This window comes from Debaryomyces hansenii, assembly GCF_000006445.2.
Source record: "Debaryomyces hansenii CBS767 chromosome G complete sequence".
NCBI classification, from domain to species: Eukaryota; Fungi; Ascomycota; class Pichiomycetes; order Serinales; family Debaryomycetaceae; genus Debaryomyces; species Debaryomyces hansenii.
This window is the reverse complement of record NC_006049.2, coordinates 871,344-888,660: the sequence shown is the minus strand read 5'-3', so window position 1 is coordinate 888,660 and position 17,317 is coordinate 871,344. Positions and strand designations below refer to the sequence as shown.

At 38.3% G+C, this 17,317-nt stretch overlaps 6 protein-coding genes and 1 non-coding gene across 7 annotated transcripts; 5 read left to right on the top strand and 2 right to left on the bottom strand. All coding sequences in view use genetic code 12, as the record gives it.

Annotated features, from left to right (window-relative positions):
- Nucleotides 1-212: 212 nt before the first annotated feature.
- Nucleotides 213-455, top strand: DEHA2G10538g (DEHA2G10538p; the record flags this gene model as incomplete). Its single annotated transcript, XM_002770563.1, has 1 exon — nt 213-455. The coding sequence occupies one exon, from the start codon at nt 213-215 to the stop codon at nt 453-455; it is 243 nt and encodes an 80-aa protein (XP_002770609.1).
- Nucleotides 456-562: 107 nt separating this feature from the next.
- Nucleotides 563-1,897, bottom strand: DEHA2G10516g (DEHA2G10516p; the record flags this gene model as incomplete). The annotated part of the gene is made up of 1 exon (XM_002770562.1): nt 563-1,897. One exon carries the CDS (start codon nt 1,895-1,897, stop codon nt 563-565), a length of 1,335 nt encoding a protein of 444 aa, XP_002770608.1.
- Nucleotides 1,898-2,095: 198 nt separating this feature from the next.
- On the top strand, nt 2,096-5,872 carry DEHA2G10494g (DEHA2G10494p; the record flags this gene model as incomplete). The annotated part of the gene is made up of 1 exon (XM_462001.1): nt 2,096-5,872. The coding sequence occupies one exon, from the start codon at nt 2,096-2,098 to the stop codon at nt 5,870-5,872; it is 3,777 nt and encodes a 1,258-aa protein (XP_462001.2).
- Nucleotides 5,873-6,093: 221 nt separating this feature from the next.
- On the top strand, nt 6,094-9,213 carry DEHA2G10472g (DEHA2G10472p; the record flags this gene model as incomplete). Its single annotated transcript, XM_002770561.1, has 1 exon — nt 6,094-9,213. One exon carries the CDS (start codon nt 6,094-6,096, stop codon nt 9,211-9,213), a length of 3,120 nt encoding a protein of 1,039 aa, XP_002770607.1.
- A 142-nt stretch (nt 9,214-9,355) lies between these two features.
- Nucleotides 9,356-9,456, top strand: DEHA2G10450r. Its single transcript has 2 exons — nt 9,356-9,393; nt 9,420-9,456. It is a non-coding gene; the product is annotated as a tRNA-Lys (tRNA).
- An 839-nt stretch (nt 9,457-10,295) lies between these two features.
- On the bottom strand, nt 10,296-11,426 carry DEHA2G10428g (DEHA2G10428p; the record flags this gene model as incomplete). The annotated part of the gene is made up of 1 exon (XM_461999.1): nt 10,296-11,426. One exon carries the CDS (start codon nt 11,424-11,426, stop codon nt 10,296-10,298), a length of 1,131 nt encoding a protein of 376 aa, XP_461999.2.
- A 3,006-nt stretch (nt 11,427-14,432) lies between these two features.
- On the top strand, nt 14,433-16,982 carry DEHA2G10406g (DEHA2G10406p; the record flags this gene model as incomplete). Its single annotated transcript, XM_461998.1, has 1 exon — nt 14,433-16,982. The coding sequence occupies one exon, from the start codon at nt 14,433-14,435 to the stop codon at nt 16,980-16,982; it is 2,550 nt and encodes an 849-aa protein (XP_461998.2).
- Between the last annotated feature and the right edge of the window lie 335 nt (nt 16,983-17,317).

Genomic DNA, 17,317 nt, shown 5'->3' with positions numbered 1-17,317 from the left:
TATAGCACGGATACCATCAGCAGCTACATTGACCATTTCTGGTCTAATCAACGTGTACACTACGAACTATGCCTTTATGGTGAATTTTTCAGTTATTTATTAAGTATATTATACTTGTACTATATTCCTGTATGTAACTATATCAAATTTTATTTATAATAACAAGTGATTTCCTGGTCATTATATAAATACTACTATACTCAAGGTATACGATGGTTTCTACAAACAAGGCATCATATCCTAAGTCGACGTTTAAGAAGGTTTTAAATTCTAAGACAAAATACAAATTTAAGAACGATGAAAGTGACTTATTGATCTATTTACTTTATGTGGATTATGTCAACAAACTAATGAACAAAGGCCGTGATATACAAGAAAGAGCCGGTAGTGCAGAGATCTCCACAAACCATTTGGAATTGGCTAACAATGAGTTACTGAAACACTACAGAGGCTAGGGTGCTCTCTAAATACGCAAAAAGTTGTTGTCTAGGAGCAAGACGAAATACAAAAGTGGCTCTAGTCATAAAAAAATACATACAAGTCTATTCAATTATATACAAACTTAAAATACAGTGTTGGGGTTTTTTAATGTATCAATCATTTTGATAGCATTGTGGGGGTTTCTTTTATTATACACAAACAACCCCTGTAATTGGGCAGTACTGATATTTTTCATGTCCAATTGTCTATACTTTTCCAAGAATTGGTCGCATAAGTCGACTTCGTCTTCATAGAATCTCAAGAACATTTTCTTGACCTGGTGTTCGGTGGCATTGTCAATCATTACTTTGAAATCGATTCTTCCTGGTCTTAAAAGAGCCGCGTCTAAGCGTTCGGGATGATTTGTTGTCATAAAAGTTATACATTCTTCGGCACTGGCAACACCATCCAATGCGTTTAATAAGCCAGAGAATGTCACCCCTGAGGTATAGCCGCCATCGTCCGACTGTTCTCTTTTGTTGAATGCAGCGTCAACGTCTTCCAATAACAATATCGACCGTTCAGGAATATGGTTCATTAAATGGTTAAGTCTATCATCGGTCAAATTGTTTTCTGACAAATTAAGAATACATATATTATAGTCTAATTCACCCGCTATTGCTTGAATGAACGACGTCTTACCACTACCCGGTGGTCCGTACAATAAATATCCTCTTCTGTAAGGAATACCTCTTTTGTGATACCAATCACCACTAGTTAAAAAGTCCTTCACGTCATCAAGGATGGATTCGCCGATTCCTTGGTCAAGGATAACCGATCCCAACATTCTTTTCTTTCTAGGCTGTCCAAACGGCCTCCATTCTGGGCCCCACGACGTAAACAATACCGTTTTACCCTCGCGAACCTTCAACGCCAATTTCTTGGCCTCGCCCAATAAATCGTGGAATAAGTTCTTATCTCTGTATAATGTAGTCAACGTGACGGTTTCAAATGGACTCCCGTTGGTCATATCCAATAGCTTTCCCGATCTTTCTCTACTAACCAACATATACGCACCCTGATATTTGATTAAGTGCTTTCCGGGACCAGGAACCAACGAGAATTTCGTCGTAACAGCCCCATTATCGTGCTGAATATAGTTTGTTTCCACTGATAAGTGTCTGGAAGTTCTATGCTTATATTGGGACATCCATTCCAAAAACCACAAGTATGACTTGTCTTTCGACGGAATCTCCAAATCAACTAACAACTGACGGTAAATAAATCCAGATGACGCCGTTATACCTTTACGTGCAAGCGCCAATGATGTCCCTAACAACATCAATCCACCACCGGCGGCAAAATATGGATTGTTCACCACAACTTCGTTGAACGCCAGTTTCGCAATACCTGACATTGACCCATCGGAATTTTCTTTGATTTTATCCAAATCAAACGTAGCTTGTTGCTGTGCCATCTCAACGCTTTATCGGCTTTTTACTTCAACTCTTATATGACCTAAGTTGCTAGGCTTTTTTCTGTATCTTTAGAAAAGCCGATTCATGAAAATCAAATATTTCTGATTTTGTGACACTTTGTGATTTTGCTTAGTATCTTCTTGATTAGAGACACACAAACAATTGATCATTTCCAATATAGACTAATCGTTACAATTATGGTACAATCTAGCCAGGATCAAGGTCAGGAGAAACTCCTGGAGTGTTCTTTGCCCCCAGATAATAACGTCAAGGAGGCTGATGAAATTAATAGTGATACGTTGTCCAATAATGATTCCAATCCTGGCGTTACTCGTAAAAGTAATAACCCCTTTTTGAATGCAGATAGTATAGAGACGCCACCTCCTTATACATATACTTCAATTAACTCAGAAGAACTAAAAAAATATCCGTTCAAAACGTTAAATCGTATTTTGGATGATATTCATTGGACAATACCTTACAAGCTACAATGTCCAGATATTAATAATTCGAGTCTTTTGAATAGAAAGGCCATTGATTATTCACATGAATTAGCAAGGATTGCGAGTCTGAATTCACGGTTGACGAAATATGAGATGTTGATACTTAGCAATGCGTTGGAATATTCACCCTCGATTGAGAAAATTAGAAATGAGGATAAGAATCAAACATTAACGTTGATAAGAGGGTTGATTGTTAATAAGAGTGATGTCAATCACTTCATGCTCTCGATCCTTGAAAATGATATGGGTCAATCGGCTTCGCAAGTTATTGATAAGCATGAATATCACTTAATACCAAAGCATCTACTTTCGCAGGATGATTTAGACACTCTTTTAAGCAAGACTGATATCCCCAAATTTCCTGAAAATTTAATAGATGATGCATATTTCAAGAGTCTTAACAGCCCAAATAACCATATACTACGGGTTACTATCTTCTCTCCCGAATTTTCGAATGATGATCTATTTCCATTGCACGATCAGGAAACTATTAAGAAGAGGTATTTAAATGAAATTGAAAAACATCCAGATTCAGACTTATCTCCAGAAACGATACCAACATCTGTCCATTGCTTTAAGACTTTAGTAAAAGTGTTAAAAGGCCCAATACTTCTTCCACCGGGTCAATCGATAAAGACAATTAATGTCAACAATTCTTCTTTAAACTCTCAGCTTGATTTGCAGCTATTGTTTAATAAGCTTTCGTTCAAGGTCAGTGAAAACGAATTGATTCCACCAGATGTGGTATCTAACCCCTACTTGCGTGAATCGTATATTAGGAAGATTCAGGAGATAATTTATGTTGCAAGGATTTATGGATCACAGCCGAATGAATTTAGTTCGGTATATACATTTAGTGATAGTTTATCATTGGTCTATCGAACATTCAATGAGTTTGACAAGCATATGTGTCAGACATTTGGAAGAAATCACGATTCCAATCAATTACCTTTTTGTATTAACCTTAGCATTTGTACATTTTTCCAGGATGAACTAATAATTAAGTGTTTTGAAAACACTATTAAATCAGACCCATCAAACAAGTTGTACTATGTTGATTCATTAAAAAATGTGATTAACTATAGAACAAATCTGACTTCATCGAGTGGAAAATTAAGGGCATATTACACAAATCTTTCTCAAAAGGGTGAATTAATTGGCTTCAGTGATTATGAAATTGCTTTGAAAGCTTTAGGTATCGAATCAGGTGCTGCTGATAGTAACCGAATAGACGACGACTTCGTAATCGTGATGTACACAACATCATATAAAAATGACCCTAAGAATTATGCATACTTTAATAATCTTTTAAGAACGATTGGAAAGGTGAGAAACAGTGATACAATTGACGAGTTTTTGAAAAAGGAAATAATTCCTCTAAACTTAGCGATTGATGAATTGAATATAGAAGAACTAACAGAAGATGAAGTGGTAATTACAGCCTATGAATTTAAGATGGATGACACGCTAACCTCCAACGGGTTCAACACTAATTCAAATGAAGTTACTTTCTTGAATAAAGCCTTGTTATCAGTTGCATTCCATAGAAAGAGTTATTTACTAATGAACTATATTGAAGTTAAGTTGCCAAATGTTATAGGCGTCGGCGCGAATTATTCGTTCACAGATTCGTTAGAGATATTGGATTGTGAATTATCTGCAAACGACTTTGAAATCATAACTAAATTTCAAAATAAACTTACCAACTTGACTGATCCTGGCGATATTAGAGTCTTGAGATTGTGTCTTAAGACTGTGGCTGAAGAAAGAAAATCAAAAATTTTGTCCAGCTTTTTAGCTTCAGGTAAAATAGACTCATCATTGTTACCTGCAGAAAACTGGCCGGCTGGTTTAGACAACATCGGTAATACCTGTTATTTGAATTCATTATTACAATATTATTTTTGTATAAAACCATTAAGAGATATGATTTTGGCTTTTGACGAACGAAAAATTGATCAAACCAAGCAAAAAAATCGTAAAATTGGTGGTAGAAAGGTAGAAGATTCTGAAATCCAAAGGTCGAACCAATTTATCTACCACTTGAGAAATTTATTCAATAACATGATATACACGGATATGAGATGTGTTCAACCTAGCAAAGAATTGGCGTACTTATCATTTTTACCACTATCTCAACCTGTTTCATTCAAATCAGAAAATATAGGGGTTCAACCTGAGAAACAGGATGTAATTGATATTTCTGATAATCAAGATGAGGTTGAAAATTCAAAAGATTCTCCAATATTGGTTTCATCTGAATCTTCCAGTACTTCGGGTGAAGTAGAAATGATTGATGAGCCATCAATCATTAAAAGTGATGACGATATGACATCGGATTCCATAGAAGACATTTCTACACCAGATAAATCGAATTCGATTCACTCTGATAGGAAGGACGATGAACCAAGGATTTTGCCTATAAGTACTGATCAGATGGAAAGTACAATTGAAGTCGGTAGACAACAAGACGTTACCGAATGCATTGAGAATGTTACATTTCAAATTGAAACTGCATTGGAACCAGAATCTTTAGAAGACGACAATGAACAGTATGATATGATCAAGAAATTATTCAGCGGTAAAACAAAGCAAACTATAACTCCTTTGGATGCTCAGGGGAAGGAAAGAATATCATATGAAAGATTTTTCAGTTTGATAATTAACGTAAGTGACCATCCGAAGGATATTTACGATTCCTTAGATAGTTATTTTAGTGAGGATACTGTTAAATTAGAAGAAGGCCTCGTTAAGAAATCCCTCACCATTAGTCAACTACCAAACGTTCTTCAATTCCATGTACAAAGAGTGATGTTTGACAGGGAAAAACTCATGGCTTACAAATCGATCGAACCAATTCCGTTTGGCGAAAACATCTATCTTGATCGTTACTTGGATACCGAGGACGAAGATATTTTAAGAAAGAGAAGTGAGGTTTTCCAATGGAAGTCTGAAATCAAACAGTTAAGATCTCAGAAGGATGAACTTTTACGTATTGATGACACCACGAATTTATCAATTATGGATTCATTAATAGCCACTAAAAAATTCTTAGAGGCAAAAGTGATCACTCACGAAACATTAAGCGTTAAAGCTGAAACAATAGTTGTTCTCCAAGAGCAAATTGACAATTTAAAGCAAAAATTAGAAACTATAGATAATGATTTGCAAAGTTTAGGTGAAAAAGTCTCCAACCAATTTACGTCATATACCAAAGTTGGCTACTCTATCTTCGCTATTTTCATTCATAGAGGTGAAGCAAGCTATGGCCATTATTGGGTTTACATTAGAGACCCCATTAAGAACGTCTTTAGAAAGTACAATGACGAAACTGTAACTGAAGTGCCGGCATCTGAAGTATTCAACTTCGTAGAGGGGAATACTGCCACTCCTTATTATATTGTTTACGTCAAGGATGAATTGAAGGAGGAATATATCGAGCCTCTTAAGAGAGTGATCAATAAATGCTAGGCTAAATAGTTATGGTGATCTCTTTTTTTGAAGATTATATGTACGACATTTTTGTACTTCTTATCAATGCTCTCGCTAAATTTCTTATATAGGATAGAATTTGAATTTAAACCGATACAATTGAAAGTAATACAACTCAATTTAGTTGAAGGACAGATATCATAAAAAGGCATAATTATTGAAGTGTCTATTCTGTCGTTGGATTGAGATTGAAGAAGAAAATGAAAGTAAAATTCTCATATGGCTTATCTCTAAGTTTGCTTGCCACTTTCCCAACCCTTGCCTTCTCAGAAAATAGCAACAACGTTGATAAATACAATTCATTTGACAAGATAAAAAGAGATGTAATCTTTAATGATGTTTTTGATATTAAACAGGCTTTGTTGAACCAAGAACCCGAGGATGATGAAAAATGCCCACCCTGTTTTAATTGTAACTTGCCAAATTTTCAATGCACCCAGTTTTCAAAATGCAACCCATTTACGGGTATGTGTGAGTGCAGGGATGGTTACGGTGGAATGGACTGTTCTGAGCCATTATGTGGAGCACTTTCGGATGGGAATAAGAACAGGCCGATGAGAGAAGTAAATGAAACATGTCAATGTAAGAAGGGGTGGAAGGGTATTAATTGTAATATGTGTGTAAACGACGAATCATGCGATTCCTTTATGCCCGAAGGTTTGAAGGGTACTTGTTATAAGTCTGGAATTATCGTTAATAAGTTCCATCAGATGTGCGATGTTACTAACAAGAAGATTATTTCTATTTTGAAAGGACAAAAGCCTCAAGCAACATTTAGTTGTAATAAGACAGCTGCAGCTTGTGATTTTCAGTTTTGGATTGACCAAAAGGAATCGTTTTATTGTGATCTTGACGAATGTGAATTCGAGTATGACTTGAAGTCTAACAGCACCCATTATAAATGTAATAAGGTCGCATGCAAATGTTTACCTGATAGAATGCTATGCGGTGAAGCAGGATCAATTGATATTTCTGACTTCTTAACTGAAACTATTAAAGGACCTGGTGATTTTTCCTGTGATATTGACGATAAGAAATGTCGTTTCTCCGAACCAAGCATGAACGATTTGATTTCATCAGTATTTGGTGATCCTTATATTACTTTACAGTGCAAATCGGGTGAGTGCATTCATAAGAGCGAAATCCCAGGATATGACTTACCTGATAAGAGTCGGCTCACACTAAGTAACTTATTGATGATCATCGGTGTTGCTTCCTTGTGTGGATTGATGATTGTGACATCAGTCTATAACATTTCGAAAACTCCGTTGTTTAAGGTCAATGATAGCGATTCGTATGAACATTTAGATGGAGAATTGAATGCATTAAACGAAAACTTTACGCCGACTACACTTTCTTTCGAAAACATAAGCTATGAAGTAAAAAGCGGTCAGCAGGTTTTAGATAACGTGTTCGGATTGGTCCGCCCTCGTGAATGTCTTGCTATTATGGGTGGTTCAGGTGCTGGTAAGACAACTTTATTAGATATTTTAGCGGGTAAGAATAAGAATGGGAATGTTAAAGGTCAAATTTATATTAATGGTAATTCATTAGATCCAAAAGATTACAAAAAGATGGTAGGATTCGTGGATCAAGAAGATCAGTTGATTTCAACCTTGACAGTCTATGAAACTGTTTTAAACAGTGCGTTACTTAGGTTACCAAGAAATATGAGCTTAAGAGCCAAAGAAACTCGAGTTATTGAAGTCCTTAGTGAGTTAAGAATTTTGTCAATTAAGGATCGCATAATTGGCTCAGATTTCAAAAGGGGCATTTCAGGAGGTGAGAAGAGACGGGTCTCAATTGCCTGTGAATTAGTTACATCTCCATCAATTTTATTTTTAGATGAACCTACGTCAGGATTGGATTCATATAACGCAAGAAATGTGGTTGATTGTTTAGTGAAGCTATCCAGAGACTTTGAAAGAACTATCATTTTTACTATTCATCAGCCTAGAAGTAATATTGTGTCCTTGTTTGATAAGTTACTTTTATTAAGTGAAGGTGATTTGATCTATTCGGGAGATATGATTAAGTGTAACGATTTCTTCTCTAAAAATGGATATAAATGTCCGTTAGGATATAACATTGCTGATTATTTGATAGATATTACTGTCGATCATAAAAAATTAGTTAAAGTTGAGAAGTCTAAGGCAAACAATTTGTTAGGTTCTAGTAATGATCTTGAAAATTTACCTGGAGATGCAGAAACTGATCCACATCAAGCTTTTATCAACCCAAATGCAACTGACATAGACACAACAAGAGAATGGGAGCATTTTGCCGTCCATAGAGATGAATACAATTATAGTACAGTTCACCAAAAACAAGATAAATCTGGGGAAGAAGAAACTTACATTCAAATCAGAAATAAGCTACCAACGATTTATAAAGAATCATCCTTGGCAATTGAATTGAAACAAGATATAAACGATTTGAAGGATAATCCTACACGGATCGAATTTAAAAACCAATATCAAAAAGCGACATTTGCAAGTCAATTATTAATTTTGGCATCTAGAACATTTAAGAATTCGTACAGAAATCCTAAATTATTATTAAGTCATTATATTATATCTTTGGCAATGGGAGCATTTTGTGGCTATTTGTATTATGACGTGGAAAATGATATAAGTGGATTTCAAAATAGATTAGGGTTGTTCTTCTTTGTTTTGGCATTATTTGGGTTTTCAGCATTAACTGAGTTGCACTCGTTTTCTACTGAACGGATTATTTTCATTCGTGAAAGAGCAAATAATTATTATCATCCACTAAGCTATTATTTGAGTAAGATTATATGTGACATTATTCCTCTTAGAGTGTTACCACCAATAATCTTGATCAGTATTTTATACCCATTAGTGGGATTAACGATGGAAAATAATGGTTTCTTGAAAACGATCCTAGTATTGGTATTGTTCAATATTTCCATAGCAGCAGAAGTGTTGGTTGTGGGGATTTTACTCAAAGAACCGGGCACTTCCACTATGGTCGGAGTGTTGGTATTATTATTTTCCTTGTTATTTGCCGGTCTTTTTATTAATAGTGAAAATGTTGCTGTACAAATTAAATGGTTAGAATGGGTTTCTATTTTCCATTACGCATACGAAGCATTAGCGATCAATGAAGTCAAAGATTTAATCTTGAGGGAAAAGAAATATGGGTTATCAATTGAGGTTCCAGGTGCAGTGATATTAAGTACATTTGGCTTCAATGTGTCTGCTTACTGGAAGGATGTCTCTTGCTTGGCTGCCTCAATCATCGCATTTTTGATTCTTGGATACATATTTTTACATTGGTTGATGGTTGAAAAAAGATGATTTTTAGAATAGTTTACATAAAGTACTTTAATATATTAAAACATTATTAGAGCTAAACATCAAATGATAATGGTTGGACTTATTAGTGGACTTATTATTATCGTATTATAGCAACCCTCCATTCAAGAAATTTTATGGACAATCCTTATTAGCTCAGTTGGTAGAGCGTTCGGCTTTTAAGGATTAAAGATTTCTGTCAAAGAGTCGACCGAAATGTCCAGGGTTCGAGCCCCTGATGAGGAGTCCTTTTTTTCATTTTTTTGATATTGAATTGAATATTCATCTGTATTGCTGTATTTCTTCTAATGCATCGGATTTTGAAATCCTTAACGTTGTTCTTTAGTAAGATGGAAGTTTCTTTATAGATTGTTGCTTGATCATCCCCAGTATTACAGGATTCAGCGCAGCCATCACATCTATTCATTCTTCTTTTATGAGCCTTTATAAACACTACGGAAAAGTCTTCACTATCGAATAACGAATTACAGCAATCATATAGTGATACATCTCACTACATTTCTGTAAAGTAATGAGTATAAGAAGCCCAGTCAAGTCAATAATTAAGGGAAGTATTTTGAAATGTGTTGCAAGCTGTTTAAAATGCGGCTCATTTTACCAACCACAAAGGGAAGAGAGTGAAGGTATTAAGTGTATTAATGAACTCTTTGTTCAACTAGGGTATATATGAATGTAATGTCATCTTAGTTTTGATGAATAGCTGTTGTCATGTTGGTTCGTGGTTCAAGTTATTTTGGTATTTTAGTATTTTGCAAATTTATGCACAAAAACTCCAATTTCAATAAAAATACGAAACAGCAAAAGAAGATACTTGTAGATGATTAATACAGGCGTAGAATAAAGCGAGATAGAAGCTTTAATGTAGAACAACTAAAAAACAATATTTCGTAACATAGAAATCTTTATTATCATTATAAGATTTACTGAACTATATACCAACAATTGCAATAACAGATGATATAATAAACATGAACCATTAGAAATAAACAAAACAAACGTAATAATATTAGTAATTAAATGAGACGGAGAGCACCGAAATGCTAATAGAGTTATAGAGTTGTAATTTATTCAGAAATAAACGTAGCCTCGTTGAATCCCATACCGCTTTCTTTAACACCATCATCGATTTCAATTTCCATATCATTGCAAAATTGATAAATATAAGGCTTTGTTCCAGAAACGCCAGTAGCAATATTCTTGATAAATTGAGGAATTTCAGCCATAACATCAACTCTCTCAACCAAGGTAATTAAATCACCATGGACCTTACCAACGACCTTCTTGTTATCGTCACTTAAGCCATCAAAGTTGAAGGTGATGGCTTTTGGAACAGGCCATCCGGTTTCATCGACTTCTGGGTTTTCATGCACGACTTCATTGTTAATCGAGCACGATAAAATCTTATCGTTGGAGGTCAAAATAGCAATATTCACCTTGGTGTTAGCATACGACATAGGGGTAGTGAACTCCATTTGCACAGCACTGTGCGATTCGGACTGGAAGTTCAAAAAGTTCCATGCCTTGGCGGCGTGGTGAGGCTTCATACCTTGCAAAGCCATCACAAACATCGTGTAACCTTCAATCTCAAATACCTTGTCACCCGACTTCACGGTACCGGACACGGAACATCTAGGCCAAAACAAATGACGCATCGATCCCCATGGATTTTCTAAATCGTCCCCGTAGTACGTGGTACCATTGTCACCAAAAATAACCCCCGGAACCAACTTGACCATGGTCAAGTCAACCACCGAGTCCTTGTTGACCGAAGACTTGACCGTGTACAGCTTGTTGTCCTTATCCAACTCGATCGATAATCCATTGGCATAGAAATTGGACCCTTCGCATCTGAAGTCCTCTAACTTGGTCGAAGTCCACAAGTTGTCCTCTTGCTTGCCTTTGAAGTTGAAGAACCTGAACGTGAACTGCGCCGTCGTATGCACCCCCATAACGTTCGAGTGGATCACCTGGGCAAATCCAAGGTACCCAGTCTTCAAACACGTAAAATAGAAAGTCTGGGTTTCGACATTGGTCGAAGTGGGCTGTTTCCACCCAAAATCCTCAATGGTGGTTTCTCTGTAGCACTTGCTCTTGTCGGTGATAGTATCTGTGATAGGATGGATAGCTTCTCTACCATATTCTGGTTCTGCAGTTCCTGCGACAGCGGAAAGACCGGATTGAACCCACTTTAACATACTGCTTACTGTTTATACTTGTATAACTGTCAAAAAATCAGAAAGAGATGGTGTTGATCTTGGTATAGGCCATATTGGTATAGTGAACATCGCAATTTAGCTGGCTTACGTCAGCGATGTAGTTTCATCCATACACCCAAAGACCATGCACCAGAAATCAGACCACCAAGATGGATCGGGCTAGGATCAGGCTAGGATCAGACCAGGATAAGCTAGCATAAACTAGGATCAGGCAACCATCAGCTAGGATCAGGCGAGCCTATTGCACCTCTATGGTGATAGGTTAATGGTGCTGGTCCAGCCGTGTCCGATGTCGATCCAACCGACTGATTGCGGGTGCACTGGCCCACCGCACAATTCCAACCCTTCCGAAGCTACGTAACCATAGGTTCCAAGCCGTTTAGAAGCCCGTATGTGGCCACCAACACGAACGCACCGCATTCGGTGCACAACGCTCACCACAAGATTGACGTTGTGCCGGAACCACGGTTTGATTTGGGTGGGACCGAACAGGATCACGGAGGAACAGAGAGGAGGAACTAAAAATAATCGTAGACGAGTGTGTTGGGTCAAAAGGAGGAGTACACCAGGTAATTAGTAGTAAACTAGTAAACCATAGTAAACCATAGTATAGCATAGTGGACCAGAACCGTAACTAAACCCAGTAATAAATACTATAGTTTAGTAAATTATCGTAGACTATAGTAAACTATTGTGAACTATAATTAACCAGTAGAGTAGACGAGTAGACTAGAATAGATTAGTACATGAGACAATATTTAAACTAAAAATAACAGAATAATAAGTTCTTAGACTAGTCAATAACCCAGATACCGCATCGCAGGCTTAGAGAGGTCCCGAAGATGTAGGAGTTCCTCTAAAGAGAAAAAAAATAAACTCCGATTTTTTAGGGTGAAAAATTACTCCTAGTTACGAATCAGGTTCATTTATGGATATACCCCTGTAGAATTTTAGTGAAAAAAATTTATTTGGGTAAAATAGTAGATAGAGTTGTTTAAACACACGATAGCACGCTCATATACATCCCCAACCACATCAGCTATCCACAACCCCCAATTATCCGATGGCACCTAGTATATCGATTTTGAAGCGGCCCCCACACAATTATGTCCCACCGGCACTATCGATTAAATTGAATAGCGAGGTGATAAGCCAATTTAAAACATGTTTGGCCAAGGGAACGACACCTAAGTTGGTCGTGAAAGACGGGAGCTTTGTATGTATAGAACCCGGTCACAGAGAGCCAAAAGGCATGAAAAGGACCTGAAAAAAAGACCCTCAAATGGCACAATTACTAACGATTCTAGACGATCAAAATTTCGGACAAATTGGCGTTTCCTTGTACCACGATCCCAGACAGACCCACCCTAGATGTCTACAGCGGTAATGGCGACGGGTACGTGCTCGACGGACGCATTGATTCCAAGTTGAACGTACTAACGGACTCGAAGCAGATTCGGGATCATTTGAAGACTGTGAGCCACAATACGGCCAAGAAGGAGGTTCCCAGTACGACAGCGAAGAAGCTTTCGTCAGAGGTGCCCCAGCTAAGCACATCGGCGCCGTCGTCCCCGTTGAACATGAATCCGTATGCGGTGGAAATCAACGATTCGAAGGGTGACATTATGACGAAGTTTGTTTCTCTTCTCGCATTAGGACCAACCACCAAGCAGGCAGTGGTGAAAAAGTTGAAAGTGTCGCCCCAGGACCTTGATCCATTGTTCATGGCCCATTCACAGATATATAATCCCAACGACAGTTTTATCAGCGACGACAATTTCCCCAACGGCGATTTCGAGTCCGACGAGGAAGACCGCTACATCTTGAAGGATAAGTCGTACAAGAACGTATTGCCATGGTCGTGGAACTGGTACTCAGAGAAAGAAAGACATATGATCATAAATAACATCCATAATGCATTAACCAGATTGGGATACCTGGAAACTCATCCGCTCAGAAAGAAGATCTGCGACGAGCCACTAGGCACCAATAATGCCAACCAGAAGAAATCTACGTTAGGTGGTGGCATATTGATTAGCAAGACCAAAAAATCCCCTCTGAAGCGGTCTCAAACCGAGTCGCCTAGACCTCCACCGGAAGCACCCACTGCTAAACCGACAGAAAAACCCAAGCAAAGCGGATCTCCCTTAAAGACCACGCAGAAACGAAAGATGACCACATCTGCGTCCACATCGGACGAAGACAGGAGTTTCAAGAAGAAGAAAACAGACTCCGACTCGCATACGTCGCCATCGTCTTCGATTAACGATGACGACCCCCAAATATCCATGAACGATGTCATAGACTCGATGGGTAAAAATCGAGCCATCGCGGCCGAGAGTGACGAAGATCACACCAACCATAAACAGAAACGTTTCCAGTACTACAGTATGTTGGCCGATAAGTTCAAGGCCAAGTACAAGGAGTACGAAACACTCTACAACTCATTAAAATCCAATCCCAAGAACTCCACCAACGACAAAAAACAATTGGTCCGGTTGTTCGAACTACACAACAGTCTTTCCGAATGGAAAAGAAAGTTATGGGATTTCGATAACGAAAATAAGCTGAAACTAAATATCATGAACTTATCCAAGCATAAAAAAATTCCGTCAAACAGTGCTAGCGCCACTCCCATCATTCCCCAGGTAGCTCCATTTGCTTCTGATTCCATTATTAACAGAAGAAATGGATCTAATCACTCAAGGAACACTCCTATTCCAAAACTATCTCTTGATTACTAATTTTTTTTCTTCAGCAAATTGTTTTCTGGTTTCATAGTCATGACTAGCATATCATACCAATATCTATTTCTACATATATAATCATTAATTCCTATATAGTTATATCATGTTAATACAAATTTTGCATTTTTCTATTGAACGATTTACGCGAACATGATTGTCGAAATATTTGCTATAAAACTTGTCATTAAATACTCAAGGAGATTGTGGGAACAATTACAGTTAGAGCAGATATACCAAGATGACGAACGAAGTCAGTGATCCCCAAGAGATCCCACCTTCAGATGCTGGAAAGGAATTACCGCAAGTAAGTGAGGTTAAGAATGAAGAAACGAATGATGAGGATTCTTCCAATGAAGGTGATTCCCAAGCGAAGAAAAGAAAGAAAGGACCAGCGCCGGGAAAGAAGCCATCTGCCGAGGTGTTACAACGTCGTAAAGAAGGTAGAAGAAAAGCTGCGGCTACCATTGCTAACAATATTAAGAAAACAGGTATAGGCAGATTTGAAGAGCAAAATGGATTTACATTAACCAGTGTTAAGCAGATTCCGTTGATTAACCAGAAGAATTATTACACCGACTATTTGAAGAAGGACGAGCAAGTGTCGTTTATAAGAAACTGGAGAACTGAAAAGTTGTTGGCGCAGAAGCTCAAGAACTTGAAGAAAGACGAACTCAAGAAGGACGATAGCGATACCAATGAAACCAAAAACTTTGACAACTTCAACTTGAATGATATTGAGACAGAAATGAACAAGAAGAAATCCGCTACGGCGTTGGTTGAAGAAGAAGAAGAGGAGGAAGAGGAAGAAGATGAAAATGAGAATGAAGAAATCAGCGAAGAGAAAGCCAGGTTAGGGTTTGATACCATTATCATCCACCCGGGATCTTCCAATATTAGAATTGGTAGAGCAACTGATGCTTTCCCAAAAACGGTTCCAACGGTGATTGCAATTCCAAATACCAACAAGCATGAGCAGACGGACAATACCGTGCCTACGCCCGTGAGGACTGTGGATGAAGAAGGGCACGTATTTTATAATGAAGAATTCGACGAGGTTAAAGAAAGCGTCACTAAAGATTTCAAGGCGAGGATGAGATACTACAAGAGAAGAATGCTTCCAAATTCAAGAGAAACCGCCGCCAACTATAATAAGAGACAGGAACCCGAAATGATACCTGACCATAACGATCCCATGAAGAAAGAGTGGATTGATTTGAAGGATCCAAAATATAACAAGAATAAATTTTTTGTTGGTGAAGAAGCATTAAGTTTGCCAATATGTGAAAAATTTACAGACTGGAAATTAAGGTATCCAGTAATAAATGGTAGATTCAACGAAGCATCCGATGATTATGAATCGTGTCAAGAGATCATGGGTGATTTGAGCAATATAATAGTTGAGTCATTAAGCGACTTAGATATCAAGAAGCCCCAACTAGCCAACTTAAAAGCTATACTTATCATTCCTGATTTATACGATAAAATGCAAGTTGAAACTTGGTGTGATTTGTTGTTTAGGCAAGTTGGATTTGGAAGAATTGGTATAATCCAAGAGTCAGTACTGGCCACATTTGGTGCCGGTGCTACAAGTGCATGTGTGGTAGACGTAGGATCGCAAACTACATCAATTGCATGCGTTGACGAGGGAATGGTCATAAATGACTCGAGAATTGTGTTGAACTACGGTGGTGATAACATAACTGAAACATTTATCAAATTGTTGTTGCAAAGTCAATTTCCCTACAAAGATATCAACTTGAGTAGTAGAAACGAAGATTGGGAATTAGCTCAGACTTTGAAACATAACTTTATAACGTTCCAAGATGCCGATATAGCGGTACAATTGTATCACTTCTACCAAAGAAAGCCGTACGAAACGACCAAAAAATACGAGTTCAAGGTGTTCGACGAAGTCATGTTGGCACCACTTGGGTTATTCTACCCGGATTTGTTCCAAATCGACAAGACGGCCCATGACACCAAGAAGCTTTTCAGTCCGTCCGTTGACCAGTATTCTGGAAAGCCCAACAACCCGTACTCGAAGTCGCAAGAAAATATCATGAGCAAATTTGTCCATTCAGATTTGTCCGACGAAGCGTTGTTGAACAGAATACTAGACGAGAGAAACGACATGAAGTCAACCAACCCATACTCGAAGCCAAAGCCTACCAGAACATCTGCCAATGAGGACCCGCATCTCAATTGCTCGACTCCTCTCGAAAAAGCCATCATCGAGTCGATCACCAACGCGGGTGTTGTATCCGACTTCTCCAAAACGAAAAAATTCTACGACAACTTGCTTATTGTGGGCGGAGGCTTCGCCAAGGTGTCGGGGTTCGATCTGGTGCTTTCAGACAGAATCAACATCTGGAGACCCAAGTTCTTGTCGTCAAGTACCCTCGATGAGATGTTGGACTACGTTTCAACCGAAAGACTGAAGGTCGATGCGTTGAGGTCGCAGTTGATTGCCGACTACAAGGCCAGGAAAAAGGGTCCCGACCAGGCCCTCGACGATGTCGAGCTAACCGACGACGAAATGGCCGAAATCGACTCGCAGACCCAATTGACCCTCGACCTCGACCACATCGATTCCATAAGCGACAAGGGATCCGCGTTGCCCGTCAACGTCCTCCCCCCTCCGCGAGAATTCGACCCCGAGATGCTTACATGGAAGGGTGGGAGTGTCTACGGCAGATTGAAGGTGGTCAACGAAATGTGGGTTACCCAGAAAGACTGGGACTTGTTGCAGAGCAGATGTTTATACTACAAGAGTTTGTTCAACTACTAAATTCCCATTATACCAATTTGCCTACTCTCTCCGCCATCTCTTTTATACACCACCTCTAATAAATCCCGTTTATTGTTTATTCCAATACTGTACCTCAGTAGCCCATTACCCTTCCCACCCATACACCTCTATTGTGAATACTCCTCCCGGTGCGAATCGGACTCATTTTTAGTTGTCCGAGGTAGCTCAATGGGACATAATTAGGTGATGAGATTCGCTTTCACCAGGACATATACAACGACCACACGTCTATCGGAGAAGCATGCTAGGTACTATACACTCACACACTTGTATATACACATATACCCTAGAAATAGACCCATAAGCCGATGTAA